Genomic DNA, 12816 nt, shown 5'->3' with positions numbered 1-12816 from the left:
TGCCCGCCCCGCACCCCCGACGGGAGGAGGCGTCGATGGGCCCGGGAGCAAAGCCCCCCCCCGCGGCCGAGCGCGGCAGCGGCTAATTGCCCAGCCGGCCCCTCTCCCTCCAACTCGCCCCCCTCCCCTCCCGGCCGCTCATTTGCATAGCCCGCTGGAGCTCGGCCAATCGGCGCCCGCCCTCCGCCCCCCCACGGGGGGGGGTCATGAATAATTCAGCGGCCTAATTAGCCAGCCCCATGCGCGCCCCGCACCGCGCCGCCCCAGCGACTCCCCCGGCCATTCCCGTGCGGGTCCGCCCCCCCCTCGACTTATCTGCGAGCGCGCCCCCCCCCCCGCACACACCCCGACCTTCCCGGCGCGCCCTCCCGCTCCGCGGCGAGGCTGATGCCCGCGCCCAGAGCCGGACCCACCGGCGGCTAGGAGGACCAGCATGTCGCGCAGGAAGCAAGCCAAGCCCCAGCACCTGCGGGCCGAAGGCGACCCCCAGACGCCCGGCCCGGCCTACGAGCGCGGTAAGGGGGCGGGGAGGCGCGGGGGGCCGGACCCCGGACTGCGGGACGCTCCTTTCCCCGGGACCGGACGGGGTCGGGGCTGGAGCTTCGGGGGATGCCAGTGATCTCCTCCTCCTCCTCCTCCTCCTCCTCCTCCCGGACCTGGGATGGTGGGGAGGGGAAACTTAACTATGTTTGGCAGAGCCCCCTTCCCCACCCACCCCTCCCCTGACCCGCAGATCCCAGGGGGTGAGGTCTCCCCCACTTTGGGCCCGGGAGAGTCCGGCATCCTGGGCGTCTCTCCGTTCCTCCCCCTCTCTCCCTGGGGGGAGGGTTTTTTTTGGGGGGGGGCGGTAGGGGTCGGGGGCGTTTGTTGGCAGTAGAGTTGCCAGTTCAGCTGCAGGGGCTTCTCTGGTCCCTTTGGACTGGGGCGGGGGGCGGTTCGGGAGACCCCCCCCCCCCCCACCCGTTCCCACCGCACTCACCTGGAGCGAGTCCTCCCAGACGTCTCCGGGGGAACACGCCCACCCCCTCCACACCATCCCAAGGGGGCTTCTGGGACCCCTGGGCACCCCCTCTCTCCCCCCTCTTCCTCCCCTGGGGCACTAAGACTACTTCCTACGGTAGCTTTTTCCCTCCCACTCTCCGGTGGGCCCAGTCTGGTCAGAGGGAAGAGATGCGCTGACCAGTCTGGGCACCCCCCTGGGGGGAGGGGAGGGGTGTCAACCGGTGTCCTGAGAGCAGCTGGGAGGTGTGACCCCACCCCCACCCCCAGGCCGGTCCTTCCTCCCTCCCTCCCTCCCTCCCCGGGGCCTGGGGGGCATCCAGCGGCAGGAAGGATTCCCCTGCGGGGCTCGGGGGAGAGGCGGGGAGGAGGAAGGAAGGAAGGAAGGAGAAGGGGATTGGGGGTGGGGGGGGGGGTGCTGGAAAAGTCGAGCCAGGCCCAAACTTAACTCCCCGGCCTCGACCCTCCATCCTGGCACATCATGCCACAGGGGCCCACATCTGCCCAGCCGGCCGCGACTAACCTCCTTGCCAGATGTGAGCCCTGGCGGGCCCCAGAGAGAAGGCCGGGGGGAGTGCGGGGGGCTTCGGGCCCTGCAGACCCCCCGGGGTCGAGGCCGGCACCCCTCGGTCCAGCCCGGCCCGACCCATTCCCGGGATCCCCGACCTGCGGGAACCCTCGTTTCTGGCTCTCGGAAAACCCATCTGCAAAGGACAACGGGCGAGGGTTGGGAAGGAGGGGGTCTGGGGAGGGGGACGTGTTAGGAGTTTTCTCGGGGAGCCCTAAAACTTCGCCGGGAGCAGCAGCGGCTTCGACACTCCGTTCCAGGAGGGAAGCCCAAGCCGAAAAGCAAACCCGCAATTTTATTTTTCCCATCCCGGAGAGAGAGAAACCGGGAGAGAACGATGCAACTAGTTTGGGGTTTTCTTTTTTTTCCCCCCCTCTTTTTGGAGGTACTTGTTATGGCTGTGAGTCTTATCAGCGTAGCCAAGTCACCTAAGATTAGAAGGGAAGATATGCTAAAAAAGAAACGCTTGCATATGGTGGGTAGATTAAGGACAAAGAATCTTTTTGTCATGGAAATGTTTTTTTTTTTTGTTTACTTCATCACATAGAATTTCTCACACTTGGTTTGTTTTGTATTGCTCTCAATGACTACATGATCAAATGAATGGATTTATTTCTGCGGAATGAGAAAGACAGTCTTTCCATCAAAAGAAGTACATTGGATCCCAGCGAGGAATTTTAAAGCGTTATTATTGTGGCTTCTGAATAGCTTAAAAACGGCTTTCACAGCAACCTCGAAATGCAACTATGTCAATACTTCCCAGGCCGGGAAGACTGTTAACCAAACGTACGATATCCCCTTTTATTAAAGCATATTTTAATTAATAGAGCACAACCCCTTGTGGTTAACAATTAACCGGCTGAAGCGGTACTGTAAGATTTTCAATTTCTCTTCAGAAATGTGAACAAGGTGAACCGAGAGGGGGAAAACGTGTCGAGGGATATGGAGAACACATTAAGGCCCCTAAAATAGGGTAAATCATTGACAAGTTCGGTTAGGGACTCCACTTCTCGCTCCTCCAGCAAATGTAAACGGGTCCGAATATCTTAGGAATATCGGACTAGCTCAACTTCACTCGTCCAAGCCTGTGTGGTGGTGTTTTTTTTTTTCTCTCTCTCTCTCTCTCTCTACCGTTTTCACGACGTTGCTACAGTTCCTGATCCTATTTTGCAACAGGCCAAAAATAGTCTGTCCCAGCAAGGGGCTCGTTTCTCTAAGTTTTCGGAAGGCAATTTGGACGAACCCTTAAAACAATTATATCGTTCCTTTTCCTTGGTCCGTGCAGGAAAGCCTGGCCTCCCGCTGACAGCCCGAAGAATGTTTGTTTATTTTCGATGCGAGGGCTTCGTTAGACCGCGGGTAGGGAGGTGTCTGGCAGGGGCGGGGTGGGGGTGGGGGGTGGGGGCGATTCCCCATTTGTAGGGCCAGATCCTGGAAATACACTTTCAAAAATGGAAACGAATGTGGGCGACGAAGCCCCAGCTCCGATGGGGGCATCTCCATCGGAACGACGGAGACGAGGGAGATAAACACCTTAGCAGATGCAAAGTTATTCAGTGGTATTTATTGAGCGCTTACTCTGTGCAGAGCACTGTGCTGAAGTTCTACGAGAGCTTAGGCAACTTTGGGAGCTAGGCTGCCGTGAAGTTTTAGAAACGAGGTAATTCGCGATTGTGGGTCCGTTTTGGTTGTGGCAGAAAAGCTCTTTAGCAAAAACAATAGGGCAGTCTAAGTCTGGGGAGAGGGCTGGAAATCTGTAGATAATTGACAGTGCCATGAATCACACATTTACGTTCGAATTTAACTTTTTTTTTTTTTTTAGAAGGTGAAGGGCTGCATTAAACCTTTGGCAGGGTGAAAAAGAGATGTTTGCGAACCGAGAGTGAGGCTACATTGCTAGCAAGTTTTACTTTAGAAGTGCGAACAAAAAGCGGTTAGGCAGAAGTAGTTGGAGGGTGCTGTTAGAGAGCTCTCGTTGGGAGACTTTAATTAGGGAAATCGTTTATCCGGAGTGACAAAAGAATGAAAATAATTGTAACAGATATTCAAAGCAATGCCTTCATCCACTTTTTTCTCTCTCTTTCCCTCTCTCTATTTCTCTCTCCCTCTCCCTTCCCCTCTCCCTCTCTCCCTCCCTCCCTCTTTCTCTCTTTTGGTAGCATTTCTTCTCCGGGATTACCGTTCTTTATTTTTTTCAATAGTCCATTCTTTTCTAAATTAACTAATTACCAATGATTTTATTTCACGAATGTGAGCGCTGGGAGCAAATAGTAGGTGGATTCTGACTCCTGTTAAATTAACACCAACCAATAAGGAGGATTTTGTTTAGCCCTTAGCGTAATTTTGATTTTAGAAAAATGAAGGAAACTCTTTAAGACCACCTAGGTATCATTTCACCTACCCTTCTAAACACTAACGAGCATGTAGGAGTTACTGACGCGACTTGTTCCGATTAAACTTTTAGTCGAGGTGTGCTTCTGTCGCCTAGTCTGGGGGGGAAATAAACGCTGAAGGAACTGCATAATTGCAGATCTCAAACGATTTTTACAAACGAGAATTTCTTTTTAATTGCTAGGAGTAATTATTCTAAAGGTTTACCCCTGCCAAGGTATAATAATGTGCAGTTATCTCAAAAAAATCATTTTAATGGTGGTGACTGTGTGATTTGAAAATTTACTCAGCTGCATTTATTTACTGAATGTTTTGGCATTAGCAAAATAGGACCACCAGCTCGACTGAAAAGAAACCTTTTCAGTTTCTTTCATCTCTGTGTGTGCATGCTTCGTGTACACACATGTGTGCATGCACACCGTACACATTCTTTAAAATGCGGCATGGCAGAAGGAAACAGTGCAGATGTTCGTTTACATCATTTGTAAACATGGGATAATTGAAATATGAAAGGTGACATTGAGCAACAAATAAATAGGAAAAGATGAATTTGCAAACATTTCTTTCGAATCAACGGAGACGACTTGTTTGAGTTAATATATATGAGTATATACCTATGGTGCCCAGAATCCTTAACAATTACCTGTCACTTTGAGAAGGGATATTTCTGTTTCCTAAAGTTACAGAATTTTTGTAGGCAATTCACATAAAAAGTTTGCAGGGTATGGGTGTTCATTAGGTATTTTATATATAATTTTTGTATCTATAGTATCAATCCATGCACATTTTGATAGATCACAATGGATACACACAAACACACACATATATCAATGGATTATATATACATGTATACATATACATGTATATATTTTGTCCCAATCCAGAAAGAGTCAAAGATATGGGTTTACAGCAGGAATTGCTTAGCAAGTTGATTATTTGTTGTATACAAGATGATGGAGAAAGCAGGCCAAAGTGGGTCAGATTTCATCTTGTGCTGCTAATCTCAGGCAAGTCTTAGCAGTCATCTCAAGGTGGGCCAAAGGAGGCTTGCTTTTTCTTGGGCATTCACCCGAGGTGTAGCCATGGCCCCTGGAAGTGACCAGCGGCGGGATCTTACTATTCTTGAATATTAGTGTGAATGCTGAGTTTTATGCCTAGTTTTTCGAGCTGCCATCTCAGCAGCCATTTTTCACCTTCAGCGAAAACACAGGCCGATCTCCATGAACATCATTTTTAGGTAATAGTTCTACCACTTAGATAGTCTTTGTTACCCTTCCACCCCACCCCATTTGATCGGTTGATCTACCATAGCTGTGGACTGCGTTCGTTAGTAAGGCTGGGATGCCAGTGGCTGCTGCTGGTGGCCAAATTGGTTTGGGAGAGTGCTAAAAATGTTCAGCACTGACCTATTTTAGAGAAAAGTGCGCACACTTAAAAAGTCCAAGTGGAAAGCAACCTTTAATCTGAAATTCATTTTCCGTGATGGTCACTTTTTCCTCAGCTGCTCATTTCCCTATAGGATTGTAGGGTAGATTAATTTCAAATGTTTCGATGCTCTAGGTGTTATGTGTGTATGTATTTATTATTTTTTTTTTGAGAAAGCAAATAGAAAATGGAGGTGTAAGGAAAAATCATGCCCCACATCTGTTCTAGAAAATACCAGGAAGCTGTCAAGCATTCAGACCGTGTCTGGGATGGTATAAAAGGCCGAGGAGGAAGAGAAGTTCCAGTAATTGTCTTCATTTTTGCTAAGCTCGATTCTTCGAATAACTAAACTCCCGATACAGAAGATCGCTGATGAAAGAGGCCGCATTTTACAATAGCAGCATGCCTTTTCCAGTTCAAACTGAAACAGATTTACCCTTGGTGATTTAAGGACTCTCCCCCTTTGCCCCCCAACCCCACTCCACACACACAGACACACAAACACACCTCTGTCCCTCTTCTCTTTCCCTCCTTCCCATCCCTCTTGGGCATTTCCAGTGCCTTTAGGCCCAGCGTTCCGTACCAAGTTGGGTGTCACGGAGAAGGTGGGCTTGAACCGTGCGGGCTGTCGGCGAGCTGCTGACGGACTCTCCCTGAGGGTGGGTAGTTAGAAGTGCTTTGACAAGCCTTAGCTGATTTAACCTTTGCCTGGTCTGCTCTGCTAGGGGTGGCTGCTGGACGTCAGGCTCATAATACAATTAGTACATCTGTGCAGTTGACCTTGGCAGCAGGGCTTACCACTGTTCTGTTAAGTGTTAACGCTGAATTTGAGTGTTAACTAGAGAACCCTGTGAGTTTGTTCCATGCTGCGTACAGTTTATCAAATGCCCATCTAGTGCAGCACAAGTGTTTACAGTTCTTAAAGAAGGAAAAAAAGGTTTTCTTTTGTGCAGCCGGGCATCTTGAACTGGTTAATTAACCCTGCAGGTGCCATGGGACTTTGTTTTAATTCATCGGCACAGCCTTATTATTACTGTTTCAAGAGTGACCTCTTAACAGCATTATTCGATCATTTCATTGTCCGATTTGCATTCATACGCACGGAGGCGCTGGGTTCGTCAAACCGAGATGATTGACAGTGATCGTTTTTTTCCGGGGCTTGGGGGGGGGGGAGGAGGGGTTTTGTGTGTGTGTGTGCGTATACGCACGCTTGCGTGTGTGTCTCTTAACTTCGTTTATCTAAACACAACAGTACAGCACAAATGATGGAAATGATTTACTAAATCCAACAAAAGAGCACAGTCATGTCAGGCAGGGCTGCGGTCTCTCCTATTCTGGCTGTTTCACAGCTGTAAGGATGGATTTCATATTCTCATCAGGCTGCTTTTAGGCCACGTTAGATTTCCATAAGTTTATGCTTTGGGGTTTTTTGTTGTTGTTGTTGTTTGTTTCATTTCTTTTCAACACAGTAGTAGTCTAATAGAGCTCATTGTATAAGCAACCGGACCCATTTTCTCAAATCATGAAAATACTGCCTTTAATTTTCCTTGTTAGATTTATGAGGCTACTTGGGCGCGGGGAGCGCTAGGACTGTCAACCCCCAAACCGCCAAGTCCCCTTCCTACCAAGCAATCTCTCCACGGAAGAATTTAGCGTCGATAACCAATTGCAGGTTTGGGTCCGTTGAAGTTATGCCCAAGTGGGTGTATACGTGTTTTCCTCCCAAGTGTGTGATTATGGCATCCCAGCTAAGATGAAAGCCCTATTCTTTAACCCGGCTGAAAGGCAGCACCCTATAATGTTCGCTTCAACAGGCTGTGCGGACAGTTCCAGCGAATGACCGGTGCCGCTGCCATTCCACATCTGGTCACGGGCATAAAGGCACCAGTGTGTCCGCTCTCTGGTGCTCCACCGCACAGATTACAAACTGCAAATGTTTTAAGCGGAAGACAGTTGGCAACTGAGCCACAGGTGGTTGTTACTTAACCAATTCAGAGATTTAGGCCACTGAATAGATCAGACTAAGTGTGCCAGCAGGGTCAGTACCGGGTTTTACATAGCAAGAGTGCCCTCCTCTGTTCAGCTCCGCATTCACAGCTTTTGTGGCCTGTGAAAAAGGACAGAAAAATTTTCTATTGAGCCTGGAATTTCTTCTACATTGTTAAACACGGTAGGGGTCTCTATTTGTCTCCTCCTGTTTCACAGCTTGGGCCCAGTGTGGGATCATTCATCTTTCTTTATGGGATTCAAAGCTATCATAAAGAGTTAAAAAGAATTAATTTGCAAGAAAATAAGTGTCTTCTAACAATTTAAGAAAACTTGAAAAATGCCGTGTAGATTTTTGAAGGGGTGGAAGAGTTAAAGGAAGAGGGAGAGTCCCCTTTCTTAAAGATTCGAACACCCTTTCAAAACTTGGGCCCACCGAAAAGTGAATACAGGGAGTGTGCGTGCGTGCGTGTGTGTGTGTGTGTCTGTGCGTGTTGTCATCTTGGCCGGGATACTGCTTTGCCTTTATACTCTTTTCCATAAATCGAAATGTGTGGACTAAACGGTTAGGCGAAAATAAGACTCTACCCCTTCCGAGAAGCTAAACTCTAAGCCGGCTGCCTATGCCTCCGTTTCACTGGCCTTTAGTCATTGGGCAGCTCATTGCTGAGGCCCTCTACTACTGAAACAAAAAAAGAACTTGGCTAAGACTGCCTTTTGAAATGACTTTTAGATTTGCATAGGAGAACGCTCCACTTCCAGTCGCGAGATTAGAAGCCGAATTCCCTTTAACTGACAAGCAGCCCACACTGGGCGTCTCAGCTGAAATTTCGGCTGAGGGATAGGCTGCTTTGTGCGAAAACATGGGGGTGGGAGGGTGGGAGACGGACGGGGGTGCGGGGTGTGGGGGGGTGGCACTTCCCTCACCGATTAAGATTTTGCTACCTGTCCTCAGGATTTCACTTTGAAGGAGATTGACCCTTAAACCAGCAATCTCATTTGATGTTGCAGAACGTTTTTGTCGGAAAAATATCCTTGAATAATTCATTCAAGTTTGAAAAGTTATGGAGATACAGAGCAGCCGGGGCCATTTTTACAACATGACCATCTTCTCACACTTAATTATGCTTCCCAGGAGCCTAAAAATATCTTAGCTTTTTTTGCTAACAGGAAACACCCTTTCATGTCATTTTTCGGCATGAGAGATGCCCCTCCAAACATACTGTAAAAATTAAAAAAAAAAAAAAAACCCACCAACCAAAAAAACAAACTTTAAAATCCGAGAAAATATTTTTCTAATGTAAAGATTCTTATCTAATCCGACTGGAAACGTGCTTTAGCAGTGAGCCATTTTCATGCAAAACTGAAAGTGGCTTAATAAAGAGCAGATCAGGAATTAATCAAAGCTGAGACAATAGTGAAACAGTTTTTTGGCTCCTTCCGCCTTGAGAGAGTTGATCCTGGAAAAGGGAACATTTTGTTAAAAACGTTCAGTGTATATTTTACGAGTTATCCGCAGGAGAAAGAAATTTTAAATTTAAATCTAACCCAAAACAGCTTCATCTTTGAAACTGCCATCAAAAGGTTTAGAACAGATTTTCTCTTCCCCCTTCCCTCCCCTCCTGCCACCAACCCTCCTGCAGCCTCCCCCCACCTCAACAGAACTAAGGAAGATGGGGTCTGTGGTAAAAAAATTTGTTTGAGCCCTGAAAAAGGATCTCCAAGCCTTCATGATACACAGCAAGAATTGGCATAGCTTTTGAGCTCACTTTCTTCATGCCCTCACACTCCCTGAAACAGTCACCCTCTTCTTTCATCACTTGTTTTTTCCCTCTTTTTTCACCCTTCCTGCATGTATGTGCAAGAAAACATTAATATTACACTCCTCAGTGTGTGTGTGAGGGGTCATCGCCGAGAGCTTTACCCTCTGAGAGTTCCTCTTGTGACATTAGCAAAGGACAAGACTCTTCTCCCTTCAGCACCCCTACCTCCCACACATTTACCCACGAAGCAGCCAAACAATTTTATCATTTCATTTGGAAAAGTCAAGTCCCTACAATGGCTCAAAATCAGTGACCAGCTAGAGAAGCGGGTTAATGTTCCTTTGGTCAGTGTTCTGGTGGATTTCTGTTGTTGGTGCTTTGTTTTTTTCTTTCCCACTTGTTTCACCATGGCTCTTATGTGCTATAAATTCATGTTAAATCCCTTGGCTAGTTACAGTTTCAGATCTCATAGCTGCTCAGCTGCCAAGCTGGGAAAAACAAATTCCTGTGGGGTTAATGACGATGTCCGTAATACAAGGCTACTTGAGTTCTAATTTTCCCCAGCCCCTTCCCCCCTTCCCCCTCATCCCACTCCCCCCGCCCCCCGGCCTCTCCAAAACATGTCTAAAAATTGCAGCCACATTGTAGCTGAAAGTGGAAAGGGTCTCGCTGTTTTGGAGTGAGGTAAAAATGATCAAACTCCTTGCATGACTTTCCATTTTATGACTTTGAAGTTTAAGACAAAATGTAGGATTGGATGCAAGTGGAACAAAAACGGTCAGATTCTTTTTCAGGACTATAAGGACAAACTCAAACCCTTTCGGAGTCAAAAAGGCTGGAATGACTTTCCAGGACAGGTTTTCTGGTTAAGAGGGTTCTCAAATTAGATCAGAAAGAAACTAATGTAACAGCATTTTAGATTCATAATTGGGAAGTGGCCTACCGTCAGAACAAACTGCAAGATGCGTTTCACCTGCACATCCCTGTTTTTCTGATGCATCAGAAACAACAAATTCAGCGTGCTTTTAGTTTGAGTGGCTTGTGGTCCTCTTGCTTCTTGCTAACGGTGCTGGAGATAGATTTAATATGTTATCTTTAGAAAATACTTTCCTACGATTACGTCAATTGAACCTGTTCATCCTAGGATTTGGAGTTGAGAATTGGGGTTTCCTTTTTGGTTCAAAGCTTATTTAATAAAATGACCCCCAATTTTTCCATTCTAATAAGAACCCTTGCTGGAGGGCGGGGGGCGGGGGGGTGGGAGGGGATGGATTTCTTCAGCTCATTCTTTGCTTTGTAAAAAAACCATGAAAATGGCACTATTAAGTACAGCAACGAAAAGGCTATTTGTTTTCTGAGAGTGATTCTGAAAGCATAATCATACTAGGCGGAATATGACAGATTCTCACTCTTTGCGATCATGATATTGATTGACGTTACAAGTAAATCTATTATCCTCTGAATCCCTGGGGGGGGCGGGGGGGGGAGACGACGACGCGCAAGCAGGAACGGGACAGCCAGCGATCGGAATTCCTAGTGGAGTGCACCTTCTCCTATTTCAGATGATAGCTTTAAGACAGGATATTTGGGACAGAAGCGGCGATTCCAAAACGAATACAAAATCGATGTGCTTCTGCTAGCATCACTTTAGAGGGAATTTGACTGTGCCAGATTGCACAGAAGAAAACAAAGTGCGTAGCTGGTCAGTGCTGCATATTCCACGGTGACATTCTGATCATGGTTCTCCAGAGTCCCTGGAAATTAGCTTTGAAAAGACCTTTTTTGTTCGTGGTTACAGAGGGAGAGGACTTCCAAATTTGGATTTAGAAGAGATGGTTGTACTTTGCTACATACTTGGATACTTGGATGAAAAATAACTGTGCGGTTTAGATTTGAGTTAGCTAAGTAAGCTTGGGTCCGGATTTACTGTGGCTACTATTTATTATACAACATAAATTACTTAATATTCCCTGCCCAGTTGCTCCAGGGGGGAAAGAATTACCAGTATTTAGCTAAACAGCTAATAAGGCCAAGTTAGATGGACTGCTTCTCCGGAATTTCTAGTAATAATTGGAAAATTTGGATTTTGAAAGTGTTCCTTGCCATCTAAATTCTTATAAAGTTAAAATTAAAGAGACCATGAAAAATGTAAATCTCTAAGGTAAAAATATATTTATTTGCATCATCTGGACCCTTTAAAAACAGAACTGCTGCAGTGTGAACAAGTGGGGTCCCCCCCCACCAAACACACACACACCTTTTCCTCACTATTTGGTTTGCTTCATACACATAGTTTCTGCTTCAGGATCATCGAGGAAGCTTTCAATGTTAAAACATAAGTTAGGATCTGACTTGAGAATCATGTTTTAAGCTAGGTTAATCAGAATTATCTTTTGGAAGGGATCCAGAAATTAGGTTGATTTTTTTTTTTAACAATTTCCCACTCAGTCAGTTAGATATATCAAGTTCCTATCTCTCCAGTAACAAAAATATACCCCATGCTGGTCTTACATTAATGTGTAGTAATTGCACGGGGCTTCAAACTTACAACTTACTCATAGAGTATTACAGTATTTAACTTTGAAAAGTATTCGAGGCTCAGTGATATAAAGTCTGAGTCATCTACAGTATTGAATCATTTTCCCCTCCAAAAGAATGCCAAAAGTCTCAGAATTCAATGAAACTTGCTTCACTTGTATGCCTTATAAATAATGGTGTTCTGTCACATTCCTCTATGGTTTGTTTGCACATAACTTATCTTTGTGTGTATAAGAATCGGTGCATATATCTCAATTTCTCCACGGAGATCATGTGATTGATGCGATTTTCTGCTATACATCTCATAATTGGAATTTCAGGCATAAATTGAGTGATTGGATAATGCAGATGAGTTTTTTATTTACGCATTTTTAAGAAATGGGCTTTTAAATTCGGAACTGCAGAAATTAAATTTATCTCTTGCATTAAATGCAGAGTGCTCCAGTATGGTTAATAGTAAACAAAATAGAAGACCCTCATTTTTTTAAAATTTGGGACCAAGCGGCCACACTCAGTCAGAAAGCTGGAAATGACCTTTATTTCTTCTCTCTCCATTTGCCTCGATTTTTCCTCTTCCCCAGCTGGGGAGGTCTGGCCCACTTCCCCTTTCCTGAGGATTTGGCTAAGGTGTCAGGCACAGAGCTAAGGAAAATGGAGATCTGGGAACATCAGAGGAGTTTGAAAGCTTTGGCTTGTCGGTCTGCTTCCTGTGGAGAACTTGAGGGCAATCAATTAATCAATCAATCAGCCAATCATATTTACTGAGCACCGACTGGGTGGCAGAGCACTGTACTAAACGTTAGGGAGAGTGCAGAATTAGCAGAGTTGGTATTCATTCAATAGTATTTATTGAGCGCTTACTATGTGCAGAGCACTGTACTAAGCGCTTGGGATGAACAAGTCGGCAACAGTAGACACGTTCCCTGCCCACAAGAAGCTTTCAGTCTAGCGGGGGAGACGGACGTTACTTGAAATAAACAAATGAGGGATATGGACATAGGTGGTATGGGGCTGAGGGAGGGGTGAATAAAGGGTGCAAATCGAAGTGCAAGGGCGACACAGAAGGGAGTGGAAGAAGAGGAAATGAGGGCTTTGTCAGGGAAGGCAAATCAGCTGTGTGCCTGGGCTCCTGACCACACTCTCCCT

General features: G+C 46.4%; 1 protein-coding gene across 2 annotated transcripts in view; it reads left to right on the top strand.

The window, feature by feature from the left end:
• Positions 1–366: 366 nt before the first annotated feature.
• The window catches only part of SALL3 (spalt like transcription factor 3), a 21197-nt gene continuing 8747 nt past the window's right edge, over positions 367–12816 (top strand). For both annotated transcript variants that reach the window (XM_029052497.2, XM_029052496.2), the window contains exon 1: positions 367–515. In XM_029052497.2, coding sequence (XP_028908330.1) covers positions 434–515 — 82 coding nt within the window. In that variant the 5' untranslated portion in view covers positions 367–433. The remainder of the gene's footprint in view (positions 516–12816) is intronic.

The sequence above is a fragment of the Ornithorhynchus anatinus genome, chromosome X2 (genome assembly GCF_004115215.2).
Source record: "Ornithorhynchus anatinus isolate Pmale09 chromosome X2, mOrnAna1.pri.v4, whole genome shotgun sequence".
Lineage (NCBI taxonomy): Eukaryota > Metazoa > Chordata > Mammalia > Monotremata > Ornithorhynchidae > Ornithorhynchus > Ornithorhynchus anatinus.
This window is presented reverse-complemented; position numbering and strand designations above follow the sequence as displayed.